This window comes from Thamnophis elegans, chromosome 1, assembly GCF_009769535.1.
Source record: "Thamnophis elegans isolate rThaEle1 chromosome 1, rThaEle1.pri, whole genome shotgun sequence".
NCBI lineage: Eukaryota > Metazoa > Chordata > Lepidosauria > Squamata > Colubridae > Thamnophis > Thamnophis elegans.
In genome coordinates, this window is record NC_045541.1 from 117,524,665 (window position 1) to 117,552,633 (window position 27,969).

At 39.6% G+C, this 27,969-nt stretch overlaps 1 protein-coding gene across 2 annotated transcripts in view; it reads right to left on the reverse strand.

Annotated features, from left to right (window-relative positions):
• The window catches only part of ITPKA (inositol-trisphosphate 3-kinase A), a 56,577-nt gene continuing 28,608 nt past the window's right edge, over positions 1-27,969 (reverse strand). The window contains exons 2-7 of one of the 2 annotated variants that reach the window (XM_032229344.1): positions 13,820-13,916; positions 11,807-12,020; positions 9,393-9,597; positions 6,385-6,486; positions 4,040-4,111; positions 1-2,076 (exon numbers count right to left, since the gene is read on the reverse strand). In XM_032229344.1, the coding sequence (XP_032085235.1) occupies positions 1,873-2,076; positions 4,040-4,111; positions 6,385-6,486; positions 9,393-9,597; positions 11,807-12,020; positions 13,820-13,916 (894 nt within the window). In that variant the 3' untranslated portion in view covers positions 1-1,872. The remainder of the gene's footprint in view (positions 2,077-4,039; positions 4,112-6,384; positions 6,487-9,392; positions 9,598-11,806; positions 12,021-13,819; positions 13,917-27,969) is intronic. The other variant, XM_032229351.1, reaches the window with a different exon arrangement.

The window sequence follows — 27,969 nt, forward strand, 5'->3', positions numbered from 1 at the left end:
GTTTTTTTGCACCATGAAATACCAAAATATTTATATTGTCTCATCCATGACCAAAAGACCAAAAGAGACATGGAGATGAAAGAATTAAAGTGTGGCTAAAATTGACTTGTGAGTCTGTTGAAACTGACAAGCAAATGGGAGGCCATTTTTTTAAAGTTAATGCTCATCAGACTATCTACAGCAGCAGCCCCCCAACCTCTTGGGGTCCAAAGACCGATTCTGTGAAGGGAGGTTTTTCCGCAGACTAGAGGGGGCATTTTTGATCAGTGTGATTTTAAGCCTACCGCAAATCACAAGACCCAAGAATTAATATTGCAAAGTTTCTATTTTGTTGCATTCACTTCCTGAGCCTTTATCCAAACAATCAATTAAACATACTAGATTAATTGATGTACCAAGTGGATTTTTAACACAAAGCCTAAGCACTAAAGGCCTGAAAACCCCCATAAACATTCTGCTTGATAATTTTTCCCTTATACCTTCAAAAGCCTGCTAGTAGATCCAACTAGAAGTACAAAGTGGGGAAGTCACTTGGTGATTAAACTGTTTTATCACTGAATGACAAGGCTGAAGATTTAATCTCTAGATGTGTGTGTGGGGGGGGAGTCTGTTTCAACTAGATAAATTAATAATTGTTTCATTTTGTAAATTGAATCATTAAAGTAGGATAATACCACAAACATTCAAATTCATAGTGACTGCTTAGGTGTCACTTCTGTATTCATGCACACCAAAGTCACTGAATTACCCTGAAGCTAAATATCTTAAAATACATGGCTCTTCTTTGTCTCTACAATTTCTTGGATTACAAGAATCTTAAATCTAGGAGCCTTAAAATCAATCCCAGCCTCTCTTTAAACATGTTAGCAATTAGAGACATTAATGCAATTAGATAGGAACCAAACTCTTTAGATGAGAACCAACATTTTACCTTTTACAATTGTTAAGCATCTCTACCAGAGAGTGTCAAACACACAGAGACAGTTACTCACTAATTATTCTGAAACAGAATAAATATGGCTATTTGTGTCCTTTGCACAAATTGATTTTATGTCAGTTATACCCAGAGTTCTTTATATATGGCAATTTAAAACTCTATCTATACTTAGATGTGAGCAGGTTAAACAGGTTAATTTGGTATTCAATGTTTTGGGAGGGTTAGTTGTACTGACAAAGTGCATAATATTTTTGCAGGAATGGGAAGGGGGGAAAAACTAATTCAAAGGAAACAAGGCTAAGCCAAAAACAAAAAAAGAGAAAGTTAGACAGTGAGGATAGGATCAAGAGTAAATTCTTGCCTTGTCTATGAGATGCCATTTGGTTTCTAAAGCTTCAGCAGCATTCTGTGCATATTTTCATTTTTTTTCTGTACAAGAATAGAAACTAGAGTATTTGTTTTTTTTAAAAAAAGGAAAACTATGAATCTATATATTCTGCACCAAGTTCCAAGATGTGTTGCATATATGCGAACGCGGGAATATTTACAGTGTAAACGCTGGAGAAAGGAGGGAAGCCTGCTTGTTGGTTTTGAGGATTTCTTCTTTGAAGGAGATCTCTGATATAAATATTTTTTTTCTACTCTAAGCCCAAGGTCAATAAACAGCAATACTGAATTAGTTGGTTTACATGTAAGCAAATGTCCTGATCATCATCCAAATGTTCACAACCATCCTATTTCTTGCATAACTCTTATCTTTGCTTGGTGCATTCAAGATTAGCTTCTGAACTGTTTAGGTTTCATGGTTGGTTAGGAATTACATCTTTTTTGCTGAAGTCTTCCATATTCTAGATACCTCCAAGGTCCTGGAAGAATTTTAAAAGGCTTCGGAGGGAGCAATTATAGAAAGGTTAGCAACTTCAGGTTAGTATTTCTCATCTCTCCAACATACTTTCTAAGATATCAATTAAATTGTCCAGTCCAAATAAATATCCATCTTCCCGGTTTCCTTCTTGCCAAGCAATCCTGTGGTCCAAGATTTGCCCATCCGGAAGAAAAGTGGTCTTTCCAAAATCAATGAGCCACACATTGGCATGTTCACTTTCATCATGCACAAATAACAGTGAACTTCCAATTACCTACAGAAAATAGAAAGAGACAAAAGATGAAGGCCAAAACCTGATTTATTAAATTTCCTGAAACTTTACATGTTACCTGATGATTGGCTGGTTGTGATTCCAGTCTCCATATACAGGTAGTCCTTGAGTTATAACAGTTCACTTTGTGATCATTCAAAGTTGCAACGGCACTGAAAAAGTGACTTATGACTGTTTTTCACACTTACAACATTGCAGCATCCCCATGGTCACGTGATCAAAATTTGGATGCTTGGCAACTGATTTAAGACAATTGCTGTGTCCCAGGATCATGTGATGACTTTTTGTGACCTTCTGACAAACAAACTCAATGGGGAAGCCAGATTGCCTTAACAACCGAGTTACTAACTTAACAACTACAATGATTCATCTAACAACTGTGGCAAGAAAGGTTGTAAAATGGGTTGAAACTCACTTAAAAAATGTCTCACTTAGAAAGGTAAATTTTGGGGTGAATTGTGGACATAAATCAAAGGTTACCTATAGTTAGAACCAACACACAAACAGTTTATAAAGAAATGTGTGCATTTACAATCTCCTTTGACTAATAAAACAGACAAATGCGTGCTCTGTCCAACAAAGACTTATCTCAACGGATAATTGGACTTTGTTGGATTGATTGATTGATTTATCCAATTTTCAGGCTGCCCAACTTCTTAGCAACTTACAAATTCCCCCCAAAAATTGCACCCAGGATATAGAAAAAGACATTATACCCAACTAGAGGAACAATACAACTAACCATACTTAAATAATGGAGACTCTACAACCAATGTATCCCAGACTATGAAAACAATCAAGTTTTAGTGATTTCCTGAACATCATTAGCGTGGGATCCATATATATATATCTGGAATGATGTCATTGCCGCTGTAAAAGAGAAGGCCCACTTCCTGGGTGTTTTTAAGATGATATTGCTTGTTGTACAGTAGATACATAATTCATATATGTACAGGAGGCACTTAATTCATACATGAAACTGCCACAGACAATATCTACTGGGATTATTTTATATTCACTAGTTTACTGTAGTTTCAACTTCAAGAGGAGCATACAGTATTAATGGTATCTTAATATCTTTCACCTGAATATTATAGACACAGAGCTAAATAGCTAATATTGTTGAATATTGAAAGCAATGGGTTGAAGGCAATAGAGATCTTTCAATTTTTTTGTTTTTGATACTAGATACAAGCAAGCTTATTCAGGCATATATTTCCATTTTTGAAGCCAAAGCCATGAAGAGATTCATGAATTGCTCCACAAATTTGGATTCCTTGCATATGTATCAGACATCTTTTGTAACAAGCAGTAAGGCTTGGCTGTACACTGTTTCAGCACGCCATTCCCAGCTTTTTTTTTTCTGAATTGTATCACAATTTGGTTTCAGGCTGATTCATAGAAAGAGAAGGTTTTGTATTGGAAAAAGGCCCTGGAACGGGATGACTTTCGTGGTACATTTGAGCACATTTGTATTTAAAATTTCGTGCAATTGTTGAAGAGAAGCAGATCATATACAGGTAGTCCTTGACCTATGACCCCAATTGTATGTTGCTAAGCAGGAAATTTATTGTGAGTTTTGCCCCATTTTACAACCCTTCTTGCCACAGTTGTTAAGTGAATCACTGCAGCCGTTAAGGTAGTAACACAGTTGTTAAGGGAGTCTGGTTTATCCATTGACTTTGCTTGTCAGAAGGTCACAAAATGTGATCACACGACCCTGGAACACTGCAACTGTCATAAATGTGAGACAGTTGCCAACAATCTGAATGTGATCATGGGGATGCTGCAACGGTCGTAAGTATGAAAAACGGTCGTGTCACTTTTTTCATGATGTTGTAACTTTGAATGGTCACTAAATGAACTGTTGTAAGTTGAGGACTATCTGTATAAGCATGTTTCAATAAATATAACACTACTTACTAGATCAATCAGAGCAACTCACCTCATGTTGCTTAAAGAAGACAGAAGTCTCAAGAATGCCACGAATTTCACACAGACGCCGCAAATATTTTTTCTGTCCAAAATAGAACAGAAGCAGTGAATCACTTAAAAGTATTTCTTCCACATTGGCAAAAGGAAAATTAACACAATAGTGGGAAAAACCATCAGAAAGTATATTGTTATTGAGCCATTTGACATACAGTCTACCAACAATGTGGCAGAAACCTAATTCCTGACTGCGGGGTTGAAGTACCTTATTTTTCAGACTATAAGACACACTGGTGTATAAGATGAACCAAGATTTTGAAGAGGTAAGTAAGAAAAAAAGGGTTTTGTCCTCCCTGATCCCCAGGAGTACTCTGCAGGCTTCAGCAGGATTGGGGGAAGGCAAAAATGCCCCCATTTTTGCAAAAAATGGGTGGAAAATGGGTCATTTTTCGCAAAAACTGGGGCATTTTTGCCTCCCCCCAGCCCTGCTGAAGCCTGCAGAGTACTCCTGGGGACCAGGGAGGACAAAACCCTCTTTTTGCATTTTTTGCAAAAACTGGATGCGGAGGACAGGGCTTTGGGAGGCCAAAAATGGCTGAATTTGGTGTATGATGCACCAACATTTCCATGATCTTTTAGAGGGGCATTTTATACTCTGAATGCGCATCTTATACTCCGAAAAATACGGTATTTCCTACCCATCCTAGAGTTGGCTGAAAACTATAACAGAATGTCTGCCAATCCCTGTAATCTATTTCTATCATCTCTTTTCCCCCACCTTTGATGCAATAGTGTCACTGCTGAACCGGTTGGTCTCTGTTAAGCTGAGTGTAATCAATATACTGGTGACACTTTGCTCCATAAACAATCTGATTAAGTAGTTTCATATATAACAAGAGGGAACTTGCTGTTCCACAGCCTCATCTTCTGCACCTGCTCTTTAGGTAATACTACCCTGTTTCCCTGAAAATAAGCCCTCCCCGGATAATAAGCCCAATCAGGCTTTTGAGCTCATGCACTAAAATAAGCCCTCTCCTGAAAATATTGCAACACAGCAGCAGCCATTAGGTGACCACGCTCGCCGCCTCCTGCACCTGAAAAATAATAAGACCTTCCCGAAAATAAGGCCAAGTGCTTATTTCGGGGGTCAAAATAATTATTATTTTTGGGAAAACACAGTAGATATATTGTACAAAAGCGGATCAGGTAGCCAAGAAATATAACGTACGAAAGTTCATCAAAAGCTGAAGAGGATGATAAAAGAATTCAAGGCAATCAAGCATTTTCATTCAGCCAGACCCAAAATTCAAATCAAAGAAAGCTTGGATTTTCTTTGATTCAGAGCTAACGTCTAATTTGAATAGACTTCCTGTATCTACTATATTTGACACCCAAAATATATTGTTTTAATTATTTATCACAATAATATTTAACATCCCCTTCCTCCATCACTAAGACCCAGTTTGGTATAGAAGTTAAGGCATTGTTATAAATAGGATACAGTCCAGTTCTAGTCCCGTGTGAGGCATAAAGCCATCTTGGTAACCTTGGGCTGATCAAACCCTCTCAGCTCTAAGAAAGAGGCAGTGGCAAGCCAGTTCTGAAAAATGCTGCCAACACAACTAGAAGTGAAAGTTAAATTAAAACTGACTTGAATGCCCACATGTCTATGGAGATTCTCAGTCATCCAGGTCATGGTTGTCCTAAAGGTGTTTTTTCAAGAGGCAACTGGATGTTTTTTCTTTGAAGACGTTTTTCTTCTCAAGCAAGAAGCTTCTTTTTAGCTCTGACTTGAAGACACACATTTTTTTTCTCTGCCACTGCTGCACCATTACCACCATCACCATCACTACACAATTGATTGGCACGCTGGCAGAAGTAACTACACTGCACTCCTTCTGCTAACCTGCTCTTCACCTTTGGCAGCAGCTCTCTTATTGCCTGCACCTGAGACAGACCAGACCACCCCATTCCACCCCGGTACGACACTGATTTAAAAGAAAAATTCAAAGAGATTTAAGATCTCTTTTTTGATGGCAATAATGACATCCTGGCTCTCCGTAAGGCAGTGGTTCTCAACCTGTGGGTCGGAACCCCTTTGGGGGTCCAACAACCCTTTCACAGGGGTCACCTAAGACCATCGGAAAACACATATTTTCGATGGTCTTAGGAACCGAGACACCAATTTTATGGTTGGGGGTCACCACAACATGAGGAATTGTATTAAAGGGTCGCAGCATTGGGAAGGTTGAGAACCACTGCTGTAAGGAATCATCCACAAAATCCCGCACCTGTTTGGGCAACCAAGCCCTAATCGAGAATTTAAACTGTCACCACAAACTTCCATGGTTAGCTTACCAATATAGTTGTGTTTCCCTTAATGAATTCCTCAAAAACCTGGAAAACCTGTTCTCGTGTCTTTGTTGTCTTGAAGTTGGTATTACAAGTCCCATCAGCCTTCTGTAAATATTAAAAAGGGGGGGGGAGTCATTCTGCAGGCAGTGGAAATAAGAAACCAGGAAAGAAGTTAAAGAATGGAGGAAATCTTAAACAATGTATTCAAACACTGGACCCAGGACTGGACCCAGGTTGAGAAGTCTTCTTTTGAGGCAACTCAAGGTAGCTCCACTAGTATGGCAAAACTAGTTGTGTATATTATCCACTAAAATCTACATCTTACAGCATAACTGCTTAGTAATCCTCTCAACTAAAAAGGATCAGTTTGGTCAAGGAATTAACGCACCAGGGTAGAAACCTGAAGACCGTGAGTTCTAATCCCACCTTAGATCCAAAGTCAGTGGGATGACCATGGCTAGTCATTCTCTATTGGCCCTAAGGAAGATTGAGGCAATGGAAACCCCCTTTTGAAATCTTGCCAAGAAAACTTCAGGGACTTGTCCAGTCAATTGCCAGGAGTCAACATTGACTTGAAGGTCCATATAGATGTACAGATATACAGAGTCCTTCCTAATCTGGTATCCTCCCAATGCATACACTGACAGATCTAGCTGCAATTCAGTTCTCCAGAAGATGGAGTTAAACTGTTACACTGCAAACACCAAGTTCAAATTCACACTATCATGAAACTTCCTGGAAGACCCTGGCTCATTCACACACTCAGACTAATCTCTCTTGCAAAAGTGGGAACAGGGAAGAGTGGGGTTAAGAATCTAAGAAGAAAGGAAAGAGAGAAATGTAGTAAGACAAATAGGAAAAAAACTATCTTTCTGCAATACAAGATATATTTTGGAATATTGTTTTATTTTATTATATGTCGCCCATATCGCTATCCAGAGTGATAGTGATACTGCGTCAATAATTACAGAGTCATGGTTAAAAGCTGATTCACTGGAATAATTGGTTGAATTCCTTTAGCTTGAACTTTTTCAAGTCCCATTTATTTCAAAGAAGAGCCAGTGCTGTCCAAAGACGTCTCCATGGTCATGTGGCTGGCATGACTAAATGCCGAAGGCACACAGAACGCTGATACCTTCCCACCAAAGTGGTTCCTATTTTTCTACTTGCATTTTTACATGCTTTCGAACTGCTAGGTTGACAGAAATTGGGACAAGTAATGGGAGCTTACTCTGTTACGCAGCGCTAGGGATTCAAACCGCCGATCTTTTGATCAACAAACTCAGCGTCCTATCCAGTGAGCCACCACATCCCATAGAAAGAATACTGCAGCTTAAAACCATATTTCTGTCTATGAAATATGCAAGAATTTTTTTTTAAAACGAGCATACATCTGCTTATATTCTCACTTTTTCTGTAGATGAATGCCCAGTGAAATGTGACATTCTATATATTCATACTGATACCGTGTTTCCCCCAAAATAAGACAGGGTCTTATTTTCTTTTGACACACAAAATATAGCTTGGGCCTTATTATCAGGGGAGGGCTTATTGTTTTGGGTTGCTGGGAGACTGTGGGCTGGTAGAGCCGTTCGACCCTGAGGCTATGCCCGGCTCTTTGGGAGCCCGCTCGCAAGACAGCAGCTGCCTGGCAACCCCCCTCTCCAGCTGGGCACAGCACCGCTGACTGACCTAGCAGTATCCTGAAGGCGCCAAGCAATGCGAGCCCCTTTGTCCCCTACCGGGTTCCCGCAGCTTGGTGCCTTCAGGATACCGCTAGGTCAGCGAGTGGTGCCCTGCCTATCCGGGGGGGGGGGAATTGTCCAGGAGGCTTATTTTTGGGGAGCTTATATTTTTGCCCACCCGAAAAATGTGGCATGGCCTTAGTTTCAAGACATGTTGTATTTTCGGGAAAACACAGTACAATTATTTCTGAGTAGAATCTACGGTAGATGGCAGGCATGCATCTACTACCCTCCCCCTTTAATAGCTTCTCCTCCTTCAGAAGAAAAACCTCTGCTCCAATAGGGTGAGTCTGGCATAGATCCAAATGCATGTGCCTGACAAGACACAAGAACGTTATGCAACGGCTGGGCACATCGTGGGCAGAGAAATCTAGCAGAACTCTGATGAACTCAGTGAGTACAGTGAAAGAATTCTCTCTGCCTATTGCCAGATGGCACACTAGCTATTACATACCAGCCTATAACTTCATCATAGGGAGAAAAATCTGACAGTACCCTCCAAATGATTTTGCTAACATCAAAGTCTGAGATGCCGGGAAGAAGCCCAAACGGAGAGAACCTTTGAGAATTCTAAACCCATTCAACAGCATGAGAGCCAATGTGGTAAGGGCCAGAGTGATAACAGCAGTCAAGCACATATAGTGTGTGATACGGAAATTTATTAGTATCAAGGTTGACATTTTTAATTCAGGCTTCTAACATGACTATTTCCCAGGCCAGCAACAATCGTATCATCCATGCCCTTTGCTTCCCTTTTGAGGGTGATGTTTGCTTTGTTGCTGTTGCTTTATTCGAAAAGCCTAGTTCAGTTAGTTCATCTGATGCTCTGTAAACTGTACAGAATATAACTTTCATCAGCCTTGTTTTATAGCCAATATAGCCAATGGCAAGTAGCTGTAAAAATTGTAATCCAAGCCAGCTAAATATGCTGGTTTGTTAACCTGTCATTTTATGTGTGTGTTTATCTTTGTGTATGTGTGTGTGTGAGAGAGAGAAAGAGGGTGTGTGTGTGTAATATATCTGAAGATACCTGCCTTGAGGGCACTGGAATCAGCTACAGACACTTTCCAGTCAAGTACAAATGTACACATTTCTATTTCCTGCTGACTTCTCACCCAATCACCAACCAGGTTCCGTCCTACGTAGCTTCTGAGACCAGACGCTGTCACCCAGGTGTGGCCATGAATGACACATTACTATGGAAGCTTCTGAAAAGCACACCAGAATGAATGCTTCAAACAGGAAAGGCTAGGGAAGGTTTCTTACCTTTATCCCTTCAATCCTGAAACCCAGGCTAGCACTGGAGCTGATCGTCTCCCTCCATTGCATGTACCGAGGTTTGGTCACCGCATGCTGTGTGTTCTCTTCATCAGTCGGTGCCAAAGGGTCCACATCTATCATCTTCTTATACATATCTTTACGGAGCTTCGGTTTTTCTCGTGCTTTAGTCAATTCTTCCTCTAAGTATGTCCTACAAAAAACAATGGGATGTTGAGCATCTCTCGAACTCTAGCAACTACAAAAAAGTTAGCTTTCATTTCATGCTGTCTATCCCATATAATGGAATATTCCAGTTACAGGCAAAGAGAATTTAACAAAGTAGAGTTCTCTTTTCAAGATTTTTAAGATTAAGATCAGGGCAGATACAGTATGGGTAAAAGAAAAAGGGCATAGCAAAAGGATTCTAGTTTTTCTTCAAGTCCAAGAAGATACCTTAAATCAAAAGTATCAGAATGATTTAAGATTTTATGTGAGGGGTCCTTTACGTGCTTTCCAAGATTATTGTTGTTTTCTTGCAGATGTTTCATTACCAAAATAGGTAACATCATTATTGCTTTGGGTTTTTTCTCCTTTTCTTTTCACAGTATAAGAGTTCTATATTGATTTCCTTTTTTTTATTCAGGGTTTTCTAGATTATGAACTGATTTGAGATCTTTATGGGTGGGAAATTATAAATGTATATGTTAAGTAATCCTAAAAAGAATGCATTGGTCTCTTAGCATAGCTAGCTAATCTCAATCAGAATAGAAGAATGTGATATTTTATAACAGACTCAGACAGACCACAAAAAACACATTGAAAAGACTAATTTCACAGTTTTTTTCCAAACATGGAACTACCGAACTCTAGAATTATAAAACTAGAAGAAGAAAAAGAAAAAAGTCAGTTTGTTTAACTTCTAAAACTCTTTTCATTAAAGTTTTATTTTAAAAAAACTATTTCAAAAGAAATGAATTTTTCATTATTAACTTTTGGTCCTGAACTTGTTTGAAGACTATTGGGGGGACGGACAATTTGATGAGGAATATTTAAATATATTTCAAAGAATTGTACAGTTTTTTCCAACATTTTTAAACAACGTTTCATTGAATAGAGCATAATATTTGGACAGACCAACTATGTAAAAAATGTATATGGCAGGAAGAAACAAAGCAACAATATATTTTCAACATGACAATGTAGACATTTCTTCTAGTTTGAAACTTATAAAATTTGAGCAAGTTTTTACTGTAGGGACAATGACAATTTCACAATGCAAAATGGACATATATTTAAGAGATTTAATTTAATGAATCCTGCTTCAAGTATATTTTATAGCCACGATCTGTGCATAATGTTCCTTATCTAATAATAGTCTGTATGTTGAACAAAAAATTGACTCTACCCCTAGAAACATAGAAGTGCAAGTTGTGACAATTCAGTTCTGACGTTAGTTTCACCATACACACACAATCAATTCATGTTCCTGCACAGAAAAATAATTCATAATTTGATTGTGAGACCTGACGTCAAGCTCAGAGATAATTCAGCTGAAGCTTGACCAGTGAAGCAACATCAATTCTTCTATTAATCTTTCTACGGATGTGTCCAAATTGAGTAAATCTTGCTAGAAAATGCCACTCACTTCCATGAACATGTCCTAAATGCAGTTCAGTTTCTGAAAACGATGTAGGGTTTAGAAAGTGGTGTTCTTTATAAAGAAAATATTGGCCATTTGTGGATAGACAGATCTGGCTACAAACTTGTTTCAACAGTTTTTAAAGCAATAAAAATACAAAATTGAAAAATTGAAAACATATTAATAAATCTAAAAGGAACAAGCAAGCAGCCTGTAAGGTAAAGATAAAGGTTCCTCCGCATATGCGTGCTAGTCATTCCTGGGGGTCCTAGGGGGCGGTGCTCATCTCCATTTCAAAGCCGAAGAGCCAGCGCTGTCCGAAGATGTCTCTGTGGTCATGTGGCCAGCATGACTAAATGTCAAAGGTGCACGGAATGCTGTTACCTTCCCACCAAAGGTGGTCCCTATTTTTCTACTTGCATTTTTTACGTGCTTTTGAACTGCTAGGTTGGCAGAAGCTGGGACAATGGGAGCTAACTCCATTACGCGGCGCTAGGGATTCGAACCGCTGAACTGCCAACCTTTCTGATCGACATGCTCAGCATCTTAGCCACTGAGCCACCGCGTCCCTAAGCAGCCTATAGGGGAGCTTAAATTACAGGTGCTGCTTCTCAAATAGTTATTTTTCAAAATGTCCATAACTCAGATAGTATAATAGAAAGGGATCTGCCGTGAAGTTCTGCTGTTGACCTTCCATGAGCACTCTAAGGATATCTATTATCCAAATTATCAAGCAAATTATCCACAATGAGATGGGAAGCTGTTGTTTAAGATCTCCCACCTGACTCCCATTTTACAATCCATCACACAAGGCCCTTCAAAATTAGCTAGAAGATCATCCAACTGTAAATAGGACTCGCCATCTCTCTCCACCACACCATGGAAGACAGGGACACAGGAATGCAATGAATCTTTCATCAGCAGTTCAAAGCACTTCTCCTCGTTCTCACAGTGGCGTTTCAGAATCGTCCCAGCATCGGCTGCTTTGAAACTTCCTGCAGAAACAAAACCATGATGTTACTGGAATTTTCAAAGGCCTCTCTTCACAGTTCAGCTGCAATTAGCAGCAGAGCCCCCCTCCCCCCATTCCCTATCCAGTTCTGCTCCAATTTTGTGGAAACGTAAATCAGCATCCTGTAAAAAGAATACCCCAAGATAAACAAGGCTTTGGTAAAGGGCAAAGAAGAGCAACTAAGATGATTAAAGGCCTGAAGGCTAAAACATATGAAGAACGGGTGGAGGATTTGGGTTTGGCTAGTCTAGAGAAATGAAGGACTAAGGAGAGGACATGATAGCAATATTTCAGTATTTGAGAGGCTGCCACAAAGAAGAGCAGATCAATTTATTTTCCAAAGCAAAAGAGGGCAGAACAAGAAACAATGGGGGCTGGACTAGAAGACCTCTAAGGCCAATTCCAGCTCTATTCTATTCTGATTCTGATTCTAAACAAAGCCAGGCAATAAACAGCCCTTTCATAAAAATCCTGTGAAAAACATCTACATGAAACATTTAAATATATTTAAGTCCAGATACACATGGCTGCACAAAAGCTTCACAGAAGCAGCTATGTAATGACTCAGGAGCCAGATCCGGTGATTAAAAATACACTGTCCTAACTGCTATGATTTGAACTGATCATAACTGAAATAGTGGCCAATGGTATTAGAGTATATAAAACAAGAGTAGATATAGGAACAAGCTTGGGTTAATGGGACATATGCTGAAAGCTGACCTCTGGAATGCAGCATGCATTTTGAAGCAATTCAAAATAATTTGTTGAGAAAAGGTAGCCATTATGTTAGCATGCATTCCCCCAACTCCTACCCCAGAAACTGGAAAGAATAACTCTGAAATCTCTACAAATTTTAAATTCAAAGCATGAGTCATGTTTGGATAACCGAAAGATGGATGAGAATAAAACATGTTTTTAAATCACATGCCAGTTAAATCATGGTGAATTTTGAGAGAGTTTTTATGGTTGCTTTTATATTTAAAAGCAAGAAAGTTTGATGTTAGGAGATTTCAAGGTTCTTGTGAGATTTTGGTAACGTTGGAACAGTATCACAGCTTTAGCAAGGGGTTCTCTGCCCAGTTGCTGCGTGGGCGTGGTGGGCGTGGTCTAGTTGGCCTCCTGCACCATGGCAGGGGGAGGAGCTTTTTGCCCTCTCTGGGCTCTGGAGGCTTTTTTTGAGCCTCCGGGAGGGTGAAAACAGCCTCCCCAGGCTCTGTAGACCCTCTGGAGTATGGAAATAGGCCTGTCTCCGGCCTTCCCGAACTTCCGTTAGGCCCATTTTTTGCCCTCCCCAAGCCTCCACACACACCCTGCACTTATCTGCATCCAAAACGGGCTGCATGGGGACTCCTGGGAGGGGAGGGCGGGGTGAGCCAGGAGTGGGATTTGGGGATTCTCTGAACTGCCCAGAATTTTAGGTAGAGGTTCTCCCGAACCCCTGCAAACCCCCAGCAGCTCACCCTTGACCATAGTCCCAAACAGCCCATAATCCAACTGCATGGTTTACTGAGCCATCTAATTTTTTAATAAAGTCCACCTTTATTTATGTCATTATTTAAATGTGCATGGTTATTAATTCTCAAAATCCTGTATGGATTTTTTAGATAGAAGGAATAATGTAAACACTCTTGATCTGAATATTGAGAAATAAATTATCAGCTCTGATTATGAGTATTCTTTTTAACTAGGAGTTTTGCAGGGAGATTCAAAGTTTTCAACTTCAACCATAATTTTTAATTACATTCTACTATAGTAGATCAATTAACGAAAGAAAGTTCTCACCAGTGTGACCAGCCAGCTGCACCCAAGAATACCGCTTTTTGAAGGGACTGATGACTGGCAAATTGACAATTGTCTTTATTGTCTGCCATGCCTTTTTCTGAAACACAAAAAATAAAATAAAAGGGGTAATTGCATATGAACATCTACACAGTGTATGAAGGGGTATAGCATTTAGTTATTGTTACAAACCTCCATCCATTTCCCAATTAGATAAATCAGATCCTCATGTAGAATCCTGATAATCCTATTAAATTTAGAATGCATTCAAGTTAACGAGGCATAGGATTTATTCATGTTATCTAAGATTCACCAATATAAAACTAATTAACAAAAATCCAAATATCTAATGAAACTCAGGCATGCTCTCCTTGTGCTTATATGGAGTTCTGCTTTGCATTTTTCTGGATCACATTATCCTGACGCCTTAACGCAATATTTTTTTTCTTCCTTAAATATAAATAAGCAACAAACCAGGCACTGCAGGGGCCAAATGAAATAAAAAGAATTCCTTGAAAAATTGTAGAAGAATCACACCTAGTTTTGAATAGGCTCCCTTTCTGGATCAAATTCAATGGGTTATGTACTTTCTCCACTGACTAAATGAAAGCAAGTTGATGTATTCATATAGAACTTAATCTTTTTTTGTCCAAAGTGTTTATTCTCCATGGGGAATAAATACAACAGTGTGTGGGTGCATACACACACACACACAAACACACATCATATCTTTCAGCTACATCAAGATCAAATCAACTGGCAAGGTGAGAAAAAGTCCTTCTAAGCACAGATTGCCATCCCGGTTCAGGTTTAAAGCAAATCCTGTTGCTCAAATGAGCTGCTGACCCAAATTCTTGCAATGTAAAACACATATTGTTTCTGTTAGGAATATAATCTAACGGTTGGGTTGGCAATATATAAATCATGTAACAATGTTGTACCTGTTTCTTTAAATCATACTGTAAAATGTGATTGCTTGCTGTTTTCCTCAATTGGCCATAAGAGAAAGCCAGAATGACTGTTAGCTCTCTGTTCGTTAGATGCTAGGCTGATCTAATCTGAGTGTTTTGGAAGTTGGCTGTTAAAAAGTGCTGTGAGCTATTGTAAGTTTTGTAACTGCTAGCAAACTTTGAGTACCAGACTGTTTGTATGATTATGGACTATGTTATTTGGATTATCCCTTAACTGAAAGACAATGATGACTGACTGTCTTATCCGTGTATGACTTGGACTGTTTGATGGACTCTGATACCTCTATTTCCACGAAAGTAAAAGCCTATTTAAACTGCAGTATCTTTGTATGCTGGTTTGTATGTTCTCCAACACAACTCTCACACTGCTTCTCTGAGCGTACTCACTCTCCCAACGGGGAGCTTACCTAACAGTTTCTGCAGGGACTGTCCAGGTAAATACTTGCAATACTTACTCTCCATTCTACTTGCAAACAATCTGTTGAATACACAACCTGCTGGACCCATGTGCTGAAATCTATTTCCATGCTGAGATTGCTGTTCGTAGCATTGTGCCAGAAAACTCACCATGTACCATTCAATACCTAACTCTAGAACTGTATTGGCGAACCTATGACACACGGAGCCATGTTGCCTGGCACGCACAGTGTCGCGTTCCTCTACTGGGTTTCTGGTATGCATGGGTGTGCAACAGTCAGCTGGCCTTTCTGCGTGCTGCAGTGCCGGAAACTGAAAGAGCTGGTCTTCCGTTTTCCAGTGTGATGATGCGTGCCGGGCAGCTAATCGTCTTGTGCGCATGCATACCAGTAACTGGATGAATAGCTGGCAAGCGCACATGTGCATGCCACAAACCGGAAGTTCATTTTCCAGCATGTGCATGCCCCCTGGGCAACTCCTCTTCTGGGTTGCAGCCCTGATGGGCGCCCGCGCACAAGCGCAAGGCACACACATGCTCCGTTTTCGGCAACTCGATGCCAAAAGGTTCACCACCCCTGCTCTAGAAGATTAGGCTAATATATTTTGGAGTACCACTAAATGGAAAAAAGGCACACTCAGTAATTGCATATTTTATTTAAAAATATTTGTAAGAAAAATGGCATGATGGACAAGCTTTAACCACTGAGTTTTTTAAAAAAAAAATATTATTAGGAATGGAAAAGGGATCTTATCGCTTAGCCATCCTACACTGCTTAATTTTCATGGCTCCTAGGGTGTTTCTCTAAAACTTGTTCTTTCAACTTGTTCTTTTTAAACAAAATCATACATTTTTCCTAATTCCCTGAATTTTCATACTCAACAGTATAATAAGCCTACGCAAACCCACTAAATGTCTTTATGATAATGAGAAACAAAGGGGGTAAGACTAATTACCGCTCTTCCTTTTCTTTTTCTTTTTTTCACTTTTGTACAACCTTAGAGAGGAGCTGATAATTTCAAGGTTCACTGTGTTACGGCTAAATATGTGGAGAATGTGTTACGTTGCCACATTTGGATCTAGTCTTATTTTAGCAGATCAGATTCATCTGAAAAGCCAAAGGGAAAACACTATTCTGGTTGTCCGACTTATAGCTAGAATAATGAGTGCTAAACTAGTGCCATTGTGATGTGAAGAACTGAAAATTCCACCATACCCTCCAACCAGCATACTACCTAGAATGTACCAAATTGGGAAAATTGCACTATGTCAGGGGTGTCAAATCCAAGGCCTGTGGGCCAAATCCAGCCCATGGGGCCCTCCTGGAAAATATAAGGGGCCGATCCACATCGCTTCAGCCCAGTCTACCTGTGTTGCTTCGGCCTGGTCTACCCAATGCAAAGAGGAAACATGCCAACAGTTTGGGGAGTGGCATCAAGCTGGTCATGCCCATCCATCTGGCCACACCCACCCAATCAGCCATGCCCCTTTTCAAGTCAACCATAGCCCAGTGGTGGGATTCAAAAATTGTTCGAACCTACTCTGTGGGTGTGGCCTCCTTTGTGGGAGTGGCTTGCCGCCCATGTGACCGTATGGGAGTGGCTTGCCGCCCATGTGACCGGTTATGAAGATGCCAATGACACTTGTCAGAACCACCTTAAACTACCTCACACACAGCACTGGCATGCATAAGAATATGATGTAAACTTGTTTTTTAAAAGGCATCTTTGGTTTGCGTTAAGACAACTTCAACACACGCAATGTTCTGATTGCACCACAAACGCAGTAGTCATCCTTACTTTTCACAGAGGCACTGAGTTTTATAAATATGAGCATGATAGTGTAGAATAATCATATCCAAGGACCAGTGGTGGGTTTCAAAAATTTTTGGAACCTCTTCTGTAGGTGTGGCCTGCTTTCCGGGTCCACTGGTGGAACCTCTTCTAACCGGTTCGGTAGATTTGACAAACCGGTTCTACAGAATAGGTGCGAACTGGTAGGAACCCACCTCTGCCATAGCCCTAATGCGGCCCTCAATGAAATTGAGTTTGACATCCCTGCACTATACATAGAGATCACAGCTGCACAAGACTGCTTAAAATATCTCTTTATAAGGCTGGAGAGAAAATGATATGAACTATTCTTGTTGTGCAACCTTGGGATTGATCAGACAAGATAGAACATGCAAACTTGTTCCCTGTGAACCATTCCAATTTCTTTTCTTTATTCTGAGTATATCAAGAGTAGGAAGATGTTAGTTTCTCTGACATACTGATTTTCCAATTGCTATCTAAGCAAACCCAATTCAAGTAATGCATAAAAATAGAGCTATAGTTCTCCTCACCTTCTCTGTCTACCTTTGGAAGAACCAAATTATTTTATGACTTAATTGCTCTATAATCATTCCAGAGAATAACTACCTATCTGCCAGCAACATTACTGTTTTTGTGAAAGAAGCTGTGTCTAGAATGTCTAGAATGCAGCTGCTATTAAATTCCCAATAGAGTTAATTAAAAACTTTAGATATAAACTTAGCTGACAACCTTTTTACACCTAACAATGCATCTTTCTGATGCATTTTTTTCTTTCTGCATATTTCACAGTGTAGACCTCTGAAATACCATGCTGTGGAGTCTTCCTTGAATAGTAACACCCATGTCAATTCCTCTTTGGACCTCCTCAGCAACCTGAGACTACCTAATTTCATATGTGATTAGTAGCATCCTTTTTCTTCTTTTCCTTTCTACAATTTCAACTCTCCTCCAACTTCTTGTCAGCTTCTTAGTCCATTTCAACTCCCCACCCCTTTAATATGTCTGCCTCTCTTTTGAAATTCTTTCATCTAGGACAGCGATGGCGAACCTTTTTTGCCTCGCATGCCACAAGGGGGGAACACAGGGGGTCGTGCGTGGGCGTGCCACACCCATAATGCAATGTGCGACCCCCTCAGTGTGCATGCATGCATGAGAGGCGCTCCCCCCATTTTTTTCATGCTTTTTTCGCCCTCCCTAGACCCCAAAGGCTTAGACCTCCTGAAGGTCCATGAAGCCTCCAGAGGGCTTAAACCGACACTACGAGCAAACCAGAAGTTCATTCCTGAACTTCCGGTTTGCCCATAGGACCATTTTTTTTTTTGCACTCCAGAGGCTTCAGGGAAGCTCCTGAAGCCTCAAGAGGGCCCCGGGGGGACTCTTTTCGCCCTCCCCAGGCTCCTATGAAGCCTCTGGAGCCTGGGGAGGGCGAAAAATGGCTTTTAAAAAGGCTGAACTCAGCTGGCCAGTGTGCACATCCACACTGGCCAGCTGACAGGGCAACCGCCTCGCGTGCCCTGACAAATGGCTCCGCGTGCCACCTGTGGCACGCGTGCCATAGGTTCGCCATCCCGGATCTAGGAGGTAAGTAGCCAGGCTGTGTCTAACTCTTCCATTCTGCCACAGTTCTGTTAGCATAGAAAAGACCAGCCTTAAGAGGGTCAGGTTGCTGACTGCACAACTAGGTTATTATATAACGTGATGACTCAATTAATCCACCTTCTGGGTAAGCAATAATACCGTGAACTATAAATTAATCAAATAGGCTGGATATATTTATGCAAAACTATAACACAAAGCAAAAACAAATCTTATGTAAGCTTAATTCTAATCATTGTGAAAATTCATCTGCTAGGAGTTCAACTGATTTTGTTTAGCATACTGTTTGTACAAAGCCAATACCTTACAGAAGTATATTAGTATGATTAGATTTGTTTACCTGGTTTCCCAGATCTATATACAATTTGTTATCATGTTCTTACAGTCCCCTGTATTCACCATTTGCTTTTGTAGATTTATTCAAATGTCATACATTTTTAAAAAGAATCAGAGAAAGCACCATTCATTTTGAAAATACTACTATGCACTATGTATAGATACAGTACTGGAAACCATACAACTAAAAAGTAAGATTCAGCACCATTTAATTTAGTTTTACTGATGTTTCTCCTAACAATGCTACCTCTTTTAGGAATCCCAGACTTGCTGAACACAGGCAATTCCCAGTGGCCTACTCGTAAGCAGAAAAACACATGGTCTTTTTATGTGTCCATGTACTTATTTACTTAAAGGGATTGTATGTGTGATTATAGCAGACAATGAGAACCTAAGATACATAATGTGGACAGTGGGCTGTGCCTCTGTTACATAAAACTGGGTGTTGGCACAAAAGAGGTGGCATGTTAAATGTTGGCAGCGAAGTTAAAACCAGGGCATTTTACTACAAAGGAAAAAAAAAGCTTATCTTCCTTTTATTGAAATATTTATTGGGAGGAAAAAGTATATTGCATGCTAAGATCAAAACCGCCACATTTTACGTGCAATATTGTTGTTTCGAAAGATAGAATACTTATTACGTGAACACTTCTTATAAGACATGGGTCCTAAAACTACGGCCCACAAGCTGCATGTGGGCCGCCAAAGCCATTAATCTGGCCTGTGCAGGATCATGAGGCTGCCCCGCCCACATCGCTCCGCCCACCCTTCGGCCAAGTGCAGGACTTCCTTCATGAGCCCCAGGGGTTGGAACTGAAAGGTAAGGCCAACAATTTTGGCCTGCAGTGACATTCTGGAGGCAGGGGAAGTGAAAAATGGAATGCACAGATACCCCAGGAGGCCAAAAATCTGGCGAAAATGGCTCATTTTTGGCCAAAAGCCCGAGGCATTTTTGCCTGTTTTTGGCCTGCAGAATGCTTCTGGGGGGTGGGGTGAAAAATGCGGCATACAGATGCCCCAGGAGGACATAAAACTTGCGAAAATGTCTTGTTTTTCACCTCCACCACCTCCAGAAGATAGATAAAGAGAGATAGACAGAGAGAGAGATAGACAGAGAGAGAGACAAAGGGGCAGAGAGAAATAGGAAAGAGTGAGAGAGAGAGGGAGAGAGAGAGAGAAAGAAAGAGAGGGCAAGAGAAAGAGACAGCGAGAGATTTTTCAAGCTCCTTGTGGCTGAGAAGAATTGCTGCAAAACTGAGTTTCCTGAAGTGGACGATTAGACTCCTAAACAACTGAAAAAACAATCTAGTAAAAAGAAAAGGCAACCAAAAGAGCAACATGCAAACAAAATAGATAAAACAGCCCCAGGAGCAAAACAAATTAAAGTTTAATTTGTGTGCATTGATCAATGGAATGTTAAATTGGTCACGCCCACCCAGACACATGACTTAGCCATGCCCACCAGTCACATGACCCCCCCCCTCCAGCCACACTCACCCAGCCAGTCCAGCCTCCCAACAGTCTAAGGGACCATGAATTGCCACCTTGTTTAAAAAGTTTGAGGACCCCTGTTGTAAGGCATCCTGCAGATAAGGACACCCCCTTCTGTACATCTACATTCATGTCCATGTGAGGAAGAACCTAAGGAAGCCATTCTTCATTCTGTTCACCCAGAAAGGACAGTGCAGGATTATTCTTTGAATGGAAGCCATACAAGTACAATGTACCATACAAACTGTATGCAGTGATGTCAAGAGGAAAACAGTATAATTTTAGCAACATGGGTGGGGGAGGATAGTCTATTAGTTTGTAAGGTGCCTTCCTCCTTTCTGAATAACTGTACTGGACTACAATTCTACTGCAGATCCCTCTGAAGAAAAACCCACTTTTGAATTCCATATCTTACAATCAGGTAATTTGTTTAGGTGCCTTATGTACTGATATCTCACTTTTGTTCTAACAAATCCCAAAGCATGCTGCTATATAGCGATAGAGATGGAGATTCTCAGTCATCCAGGTCATGGTTGTCCCCAAAGGTGCTTTTTTCAAGAGGCAGCGGAAGTTGAGGATTTATACTCAAATCCTTCCATTTCCCACCATCCAGTCAGAGCTGAAGTTTCTTGGATGAGAAGCGAAACATCTTTAAAGTAAAAACAGAAAGCCCAGTTGCCTCTTGAAGAAACCACCTTTGAGATAGCAATAGAGATGCCCATATGTCTATTTTGAAACCAATCTATTACCAGCAAGTTTTTTGTTAATCCTCCAGTCCAATTTCCAGCTGAAAATCAGGATGTCTATGTTGACCTGGGCCTGTCTACCTAAATGTACATACTCTTACATTTAAAAAAACTGGGGAGTTGATATAACAGAAAAGCAGGCTGTTGGCAAAGAAAAGTCACTCTACCTTGTACACAAGGAACAAAATGTGTACAAAATGAGATGCCAAAAACGTGTTTAACTCACACTTCCTACTTGTCTTCATTATGTGCTGCCTCTTTTCTTATAATTTGTAAGAACAAGGTTCTTGAAATCTTAAATCACCACATAAACCAGGCACTCAATATTGACTAGTATTTATGATTTGAAGGGGCAATTTACGCTGGGGAAGGCCAGGTTGGAAGCCAAGAGACTATGAGTTCTAGTCCCACCTCAGGCATGAAAGCTGGCTGGGTGAACCATAATACAGTCACTCTTTCCTAGCCCAAATGTCAGACTCGGATGACAAGCCAATCAGTCAAAACCAATGGATCAACGCTCAGGTCATCTGAAAAAAAAATAGACCTGCACTTGTTGTGGGAAACCACTAGGAAGGAGAAAGAAAGGTACTCGGGTGAAAAACATTTCTTAAGTCCTTTCAATACTATCTTATCCAGGAAGCATTTGCTCCAAGGTAAATAGTCTCTCCTACCCAATTTAAATATGACTCACCTGTTATCAATGAAATTTTTCTGGGTAGGATGAGATAAGAGCAGGAACAGCCCTAGAACAAGCAAGCCCTAACATGATACAACAACCACATTCACATACATTCAGGTGAATTGTGTGAGAAGAGGATCTGAATCTAAGGGAACTTAGATTCATTAAACTACCTCACCCTTTTCTCTTCCGTATACTTAAAAAAAACATTCTCTGCTGCAGTGCTATGATCCCAGCACTTTCTCACCAGCTAGTGACATGCTGAAAAGGGACAGCAACAAAACGGGAGCCCTCAACCAATCACTCTGCTTAAATATGTACCGTACGCACACAATGAAGACAGCAACGTTTGGCAATGACAAAAAAACCAAACGCAATAGAGGAAATGGCGAAATGCTTATAGTGACTATGTATATTTTACAAAGCTAATTATTTTTCATGCCCTGAAATGCATTGCAAGGCATTTCACAAAGGGGAAATCTGGGGATGATGAGGTTTACATCTTGCCATCTTTCCTTTTCTTTTAATCAATAAATATCTCATCTCTCTGGCAGTTAAACTCAGCCTGTCGTCCTCTGACATAAACAGGAAACGAGAACTCCGCAGAGGATACACCTGCTGAGTTTTCAGAAAACAGCAGCGATAACCTTTAGCCATGTCTTGAGTATAGAAACCAGAATCACCCCAAGATGGTTATTCTCTAAGCATATGACCTGTCAACATGTTCATCACAGGGGGTAAACACTGAAATTTTATCACTTTATCAATGTCAACAGACTAAAGACGCTACTCTTGAACATACAAAGCTGTATCTGTTTTGACCTCTCCACCCTGAATCTCTTTGTAAACAGAATTATTTGAAAACAGAACTCTCTCCTGGGATTGCAATGGCAAGGGATCAGAGCATGCAATGAAGTTGAACTGGTTAAGGAAGCATAAAAACAGAGGACATGCCAGGCTCTTTCTGCAGGCACTATGCAATGCTGGTCTTTGTTTACTAACACCTTTGTTAAGAAGAAAATCATATGTGAGGTGTAAGATCTATTATATTTATCAATGGGAGGAGGAGGAAGAGGCAGCTGCAGAGAAGGGCAGATACTGAAACACCCAAGGTAATAATAGCCCATAGTTAACCATTCATTCATATTCCAAATATAATTTCTCTCACATGCTTTTAGTTTATTCTACTGCATCAAATCCAGTTCAGCTACTTCCTTCCTTCCTTCCTTTCTTTAATTTGGAGAATTTAATTGCAGTATGTCTGATATAGCAGAAGAAGAGGAGGCCTTAAACAATAAACATTAAAAACAAGGCATAATTAATTAATCATTGGAGAGAAATTATATGAACATGCCTCTGGGATATGAATTGCAGGAAACTGCTGGGTTACCTATTAAGTCTCATTAGTCTACCCACCTATTGGGATAAATCATGCAATTATTACTCATATACATAATACAGACCAAATCAAATGCTGAACTATCTTTCGATAAGTGGTGCAGCCTAGTTAGAGCTGCAACTAATCCAAATATCTAATTGATCACATAGTCAGACAGCTACATATATCCATAACAATGCTTGTCTTAATATTTCTATCAAATGATTGGTTTTAACATGCAGAAAAAGAATACTGAAACGTAACAAAAAATGATAACAAACATTACCAAGAAAAAAATGATATAATGGAATGAAGATCTAAGAAAAAGCACTGTTTTCAAACAGTGAATTACACTTGACCACATATTAGGTAAACTTTCCTCTATGCCACAGGTGTCAAACTCGATTGCGTCACATGACATCAGATGATGTATCGTGACGTTATTGCCTTTGTGGAACTGCAGTGAACGTGGCATGCGTGATGCATCCGGCCCACGGGCCGTCAGTTTGACATCTTTGTTCTACAGAAATACAGATCAAGATAAAACTATTCTTTTAGTGATCATAAGAAATTCAGATTTTTCACGTATTCCAAATCTTTGGTTCTTCAGCATCTCATTTTCATCTTTAAACCTTTAACCTTCCAAATTAACATAAACATTATACCAAAAGAAGACAAGTATATTTTGTACACAATAAAAGTAACACTAATTGACAGGAATAGAAACTGGGGGGAAAATATGTGAGAGGGCTTTACCAGTACGAGCCATGTAGGAAGATAATTATGAGCTAATTATTGATAAACATTTCTTAAAATACGAACATGGAGATCAAATACACATGTGGAAATACAAATAACAAAATAGAAGGAAGAAGTCCTTTTTTTTTTCCTCCTGCGTGGAAACACGTCAGTGATCTTCAGCAAATCAACTCAGCTTTTCCATAGCTTTCATAACTTTAAAGAACAGATAATGCTGTCATAGAGGATTGTATGTTCTGAATCATTAATTATCAGAAAAGGCTTGGAGTGTTTGAAAGGCTGAATTAAATCTTGAAATGTCAGAACAAGGACCATAATGAACAGGCAGGCACAGGAGACTTATTCTACCTGCCTTTCTATTTTTTTTTTAATCTCACCATTCACCTTAAATCCCCTTCATTTCAGTAACACTCCATGAAAGAGTATGAACTTAATAGCATTATACTTTCAATATAGTAAGTGATAGATGGGTGTTTTTACAAATAAGAAGCCCAGCTCTGTAAGAATGTAAGTCAGCAGTATATGTTATCTAATAGGGAGTGGTGTTTACCTACAGGAAAAACCACATCCTTCAACAATTACTTTGCTTAATACCTCAGCACTTTCACACTGTCATCATACAGATCTCCCTAAGCACTATATCAAAGGGAGATTTAGTAATACCAAAATGCAGGTAAGAGCTGAAGCTTCTAGATATTCCTAGCAGCAAAGTTTGAAGAAGCAGAATGTCACAAAGGAAGTCTTAAAGTGAGCATTATAAAACTGAAAAACTGGAAATATGGACTTTTTTCATTTAAGCAGAAAAGCAATTTGTGCCTATTTCTGAATTGTCCACACAAATATTCAGCCCATTTTTTATAGATCTTTGCCTGGAATACCCCGCAAGGGTGAAGCTATTTAACTTCAAAAGAATATTTTTTAAATAGTTTTAAATTTTATTTACAAACATGTAAAATACACACACACACAAAACTTAGACGTACACCACATTTACACAATACAATACAAACAGGAGCTTCCTGTTCTTTCTAAAAGCAATTGCCAATCGATATCGCTCACTTTATATTGTTTCCCCTTTTATTATATTTCATTTGTATTTCACCATTCTTAACCCTCTTATCTTACTCCTCTGTCTGCTATATTGGCTGATTACCTCTAGTAAATTTAAACCACTTGGATACATAGATATGTGTTAGTTCTCCTTAACTACTATTTTTGGGCTTTGTTGTCTTCCTTCATTGATCCTTGTTTCTTTCCTCGATCCCCCGATACCATTTATCCCATATCTGGTAGTATTCTGTTTCTCCTTTTCCCTGGATTTCTTTTGTTAATTTGTCCATTTCAGCACAGTCCATAACTTTTCTTATTATTTCATCTTCGCTTGGAATTAATTTGTTTTTCCATTTCTGGACAAAGGCAATCCTTGCTGCCGTAATTATAAGTAATATTAAATACTGAATTACTTTTTTATATTTCAGAATAATAATTTTTATTATTACTAAATATTATTTATTATTAATATTTTATTCTGTTTAGTATTGGAACTCCTTATCCTCCAAAGAGCTGAGGTATTTTTTGCTAATACATAGTGCATAAAGTGTATTATGGCATTTTTTTAAACCTATAAAATGTGTGTTCTAATCAGATATGGGAATAGGAAAGGGTTTTTTAGAATGACTTAGACAGAATCAACATATGTATATGCATATAGATATATATGTCTAGGCCTCTGCATGCGCGCGCACACATACTTTAAACAATATGCACACAAAAGGCAGGGCTGTGACAAGTCTCTACAATCTTATTTTTTTGAAATTCATTAGGAGAGTCATTTCCTCCTATTTTCAGGATTATCCAAGCGATTATCCTACTTAGATGCAATCCATGCTGTGTATTACTATATTGTATCTTTACTTTTACCTATAAGTACCTATTTCACTATATTGCTCCTCTACTCCAACACAGTTAGATCCTGCTTGCTTGCTTGCTTGCTTGCTTGCTTTTTCTTTTGGCTAGAATCCCCTTTCTTTTAATTCTCACAGCAGTAATCCTTTGAGGAAGACTGAGGTACACTATTATCTAAATTCACTATTTAGGTAATAGGTTTCTGAGTGCCCCAGATCTAGTGTGACACAAGTCAGAGGCATACAAATTTAATAAATAAGCTACACACCAAACCACACTGGCTGAATTTTAGCACCTTGATCCAGTGAGTTCTTGGTCTTTAAAGAGGTTCTAAGAATGTTAAATTATGTAAAGAGTATCTATAGTTCTATTAGGAATTATAAAGAATTATAGGGTATCTAATAAGGAAATACATGCAGGAAAGTATATAGTAATGCATATTTAAGTTAACATTATAACCAAATCTTATCAATAGAAACTAAGCACTTGCCAACATGCAATTGCTAGGTGACTGTTAGGACTCCCTGCTAACTCATAAAGCCACACTTTGTGAACTTTGCAAACCTTCGTAAGGCAGCCTTTAGAAACCACCAGTAACCTCTGAGTGATCCTTGACTGTGCCACCAGAGACTTGACTAATAAAGGAAACCTGACTGAAGCAATCTACCACTCAAATATTACGCAGTAAAATATGAATGCAGATAAGAGGATTCCCAATGCTGGTCTTGTTGTATTCGGGTCTTTCCCCATGTAAGATTAAATCAAGATGTAAGAACACAGCCAACCAATCCCCTTACAGCAACAAAGCCAGCACTCCACATACCCCCACACCAATATTTATAGAAAGACGGCAGCTCCAATATATATGGTCTTGTTGTATTTGGGCCTTTTCCCATGTAAGATTGAGATTGTTTTGGCAATGTTTCAGTGAGGTCTCACTCGCCATCTTCAGGCTGGGTTTTGGGATTAAAGTGTGATCAGAGCTGCCGTCTTTCTATAAATCTTGCTGTGGGGGTATGGAGTACTGGCTTTGTTTCAGTAAGTGGAATGATTGGTTGTGTGGTTGTATCATGATTGGTAGATTGGTGCTGATTGGTGCTGGCTATGTGTCCATTGTTGTTTCGTGTTGTAACGGCCTGGGTGGTGAGTGGGGCTCGTTTGTTGACTAGGGCTGGTTTCCAGTTGTCTGGTAGACAGGAGGTATCATCACGTTTATTCATGTTGTGGGGGTGTTTCTCTATTTCGATAGCTCCCATACTTATTCTCTTGTTGATGTGTTCTGTTTTGGAGATTAACATGGTGCCTTCAAAATTAATTTCATGTCCTGTAGCTTTAAGGTGCTGCAAAAGGGATATATAACTTTATATCATATAATTTAAAATACTTCTGTCCAATGAGAATTCATTTATAAATGCAATGTTTTTGTTTCTTAAAATTGTAATCCAAACATTTTTCAAGCACTGAACATAGATTCAGTCTCACAACAGCAATATAAAGTTTGGCTGAAATAGGTTAGGTCACTGATGGCGAATCTTTTTTGACATGCATGCCAAAAGCGGGGGCTTTCTAGGAGCCTAGGGAGGGCAAAAACAACCTCCCCCCACCCAGAAGCCCTCCGGGCAAACCGGAAGTTTGGGAACCGACTTTGCTGGTAGGCTATTTTTCGCCCTCTGGAGCCTTCAGGGAAGCCTCCTAAATGCTCTGGAGGACGAAAAATGGCCCTACAAGCAAACCAGAAGTCCATTCCTAAACTTCCAGTTTGCCCACAGAGCTGGTTTTTCGTGCTCCGGAGGCTTCCCTGAAATCTCTGGAGGGCAAAAATTAGCCTCAAAAGAAGGTCGAAGTCAGCTGACAGGGCAATGCCTCGCGTGTCCTGACAAATGGCTCTGTGTGCCACCTGTGGCACACTGCCATAGGTTCACCATCACAGGGTTAGGTCATTCACACATCACAACTATTTTTATGTATTTATTTATTTATTTATTTATTTATTTATTCACTTACTTACTTACCTGTACCCCAGCTTTATTATTTTTACAAATACCATATTTTTCCAACTATTA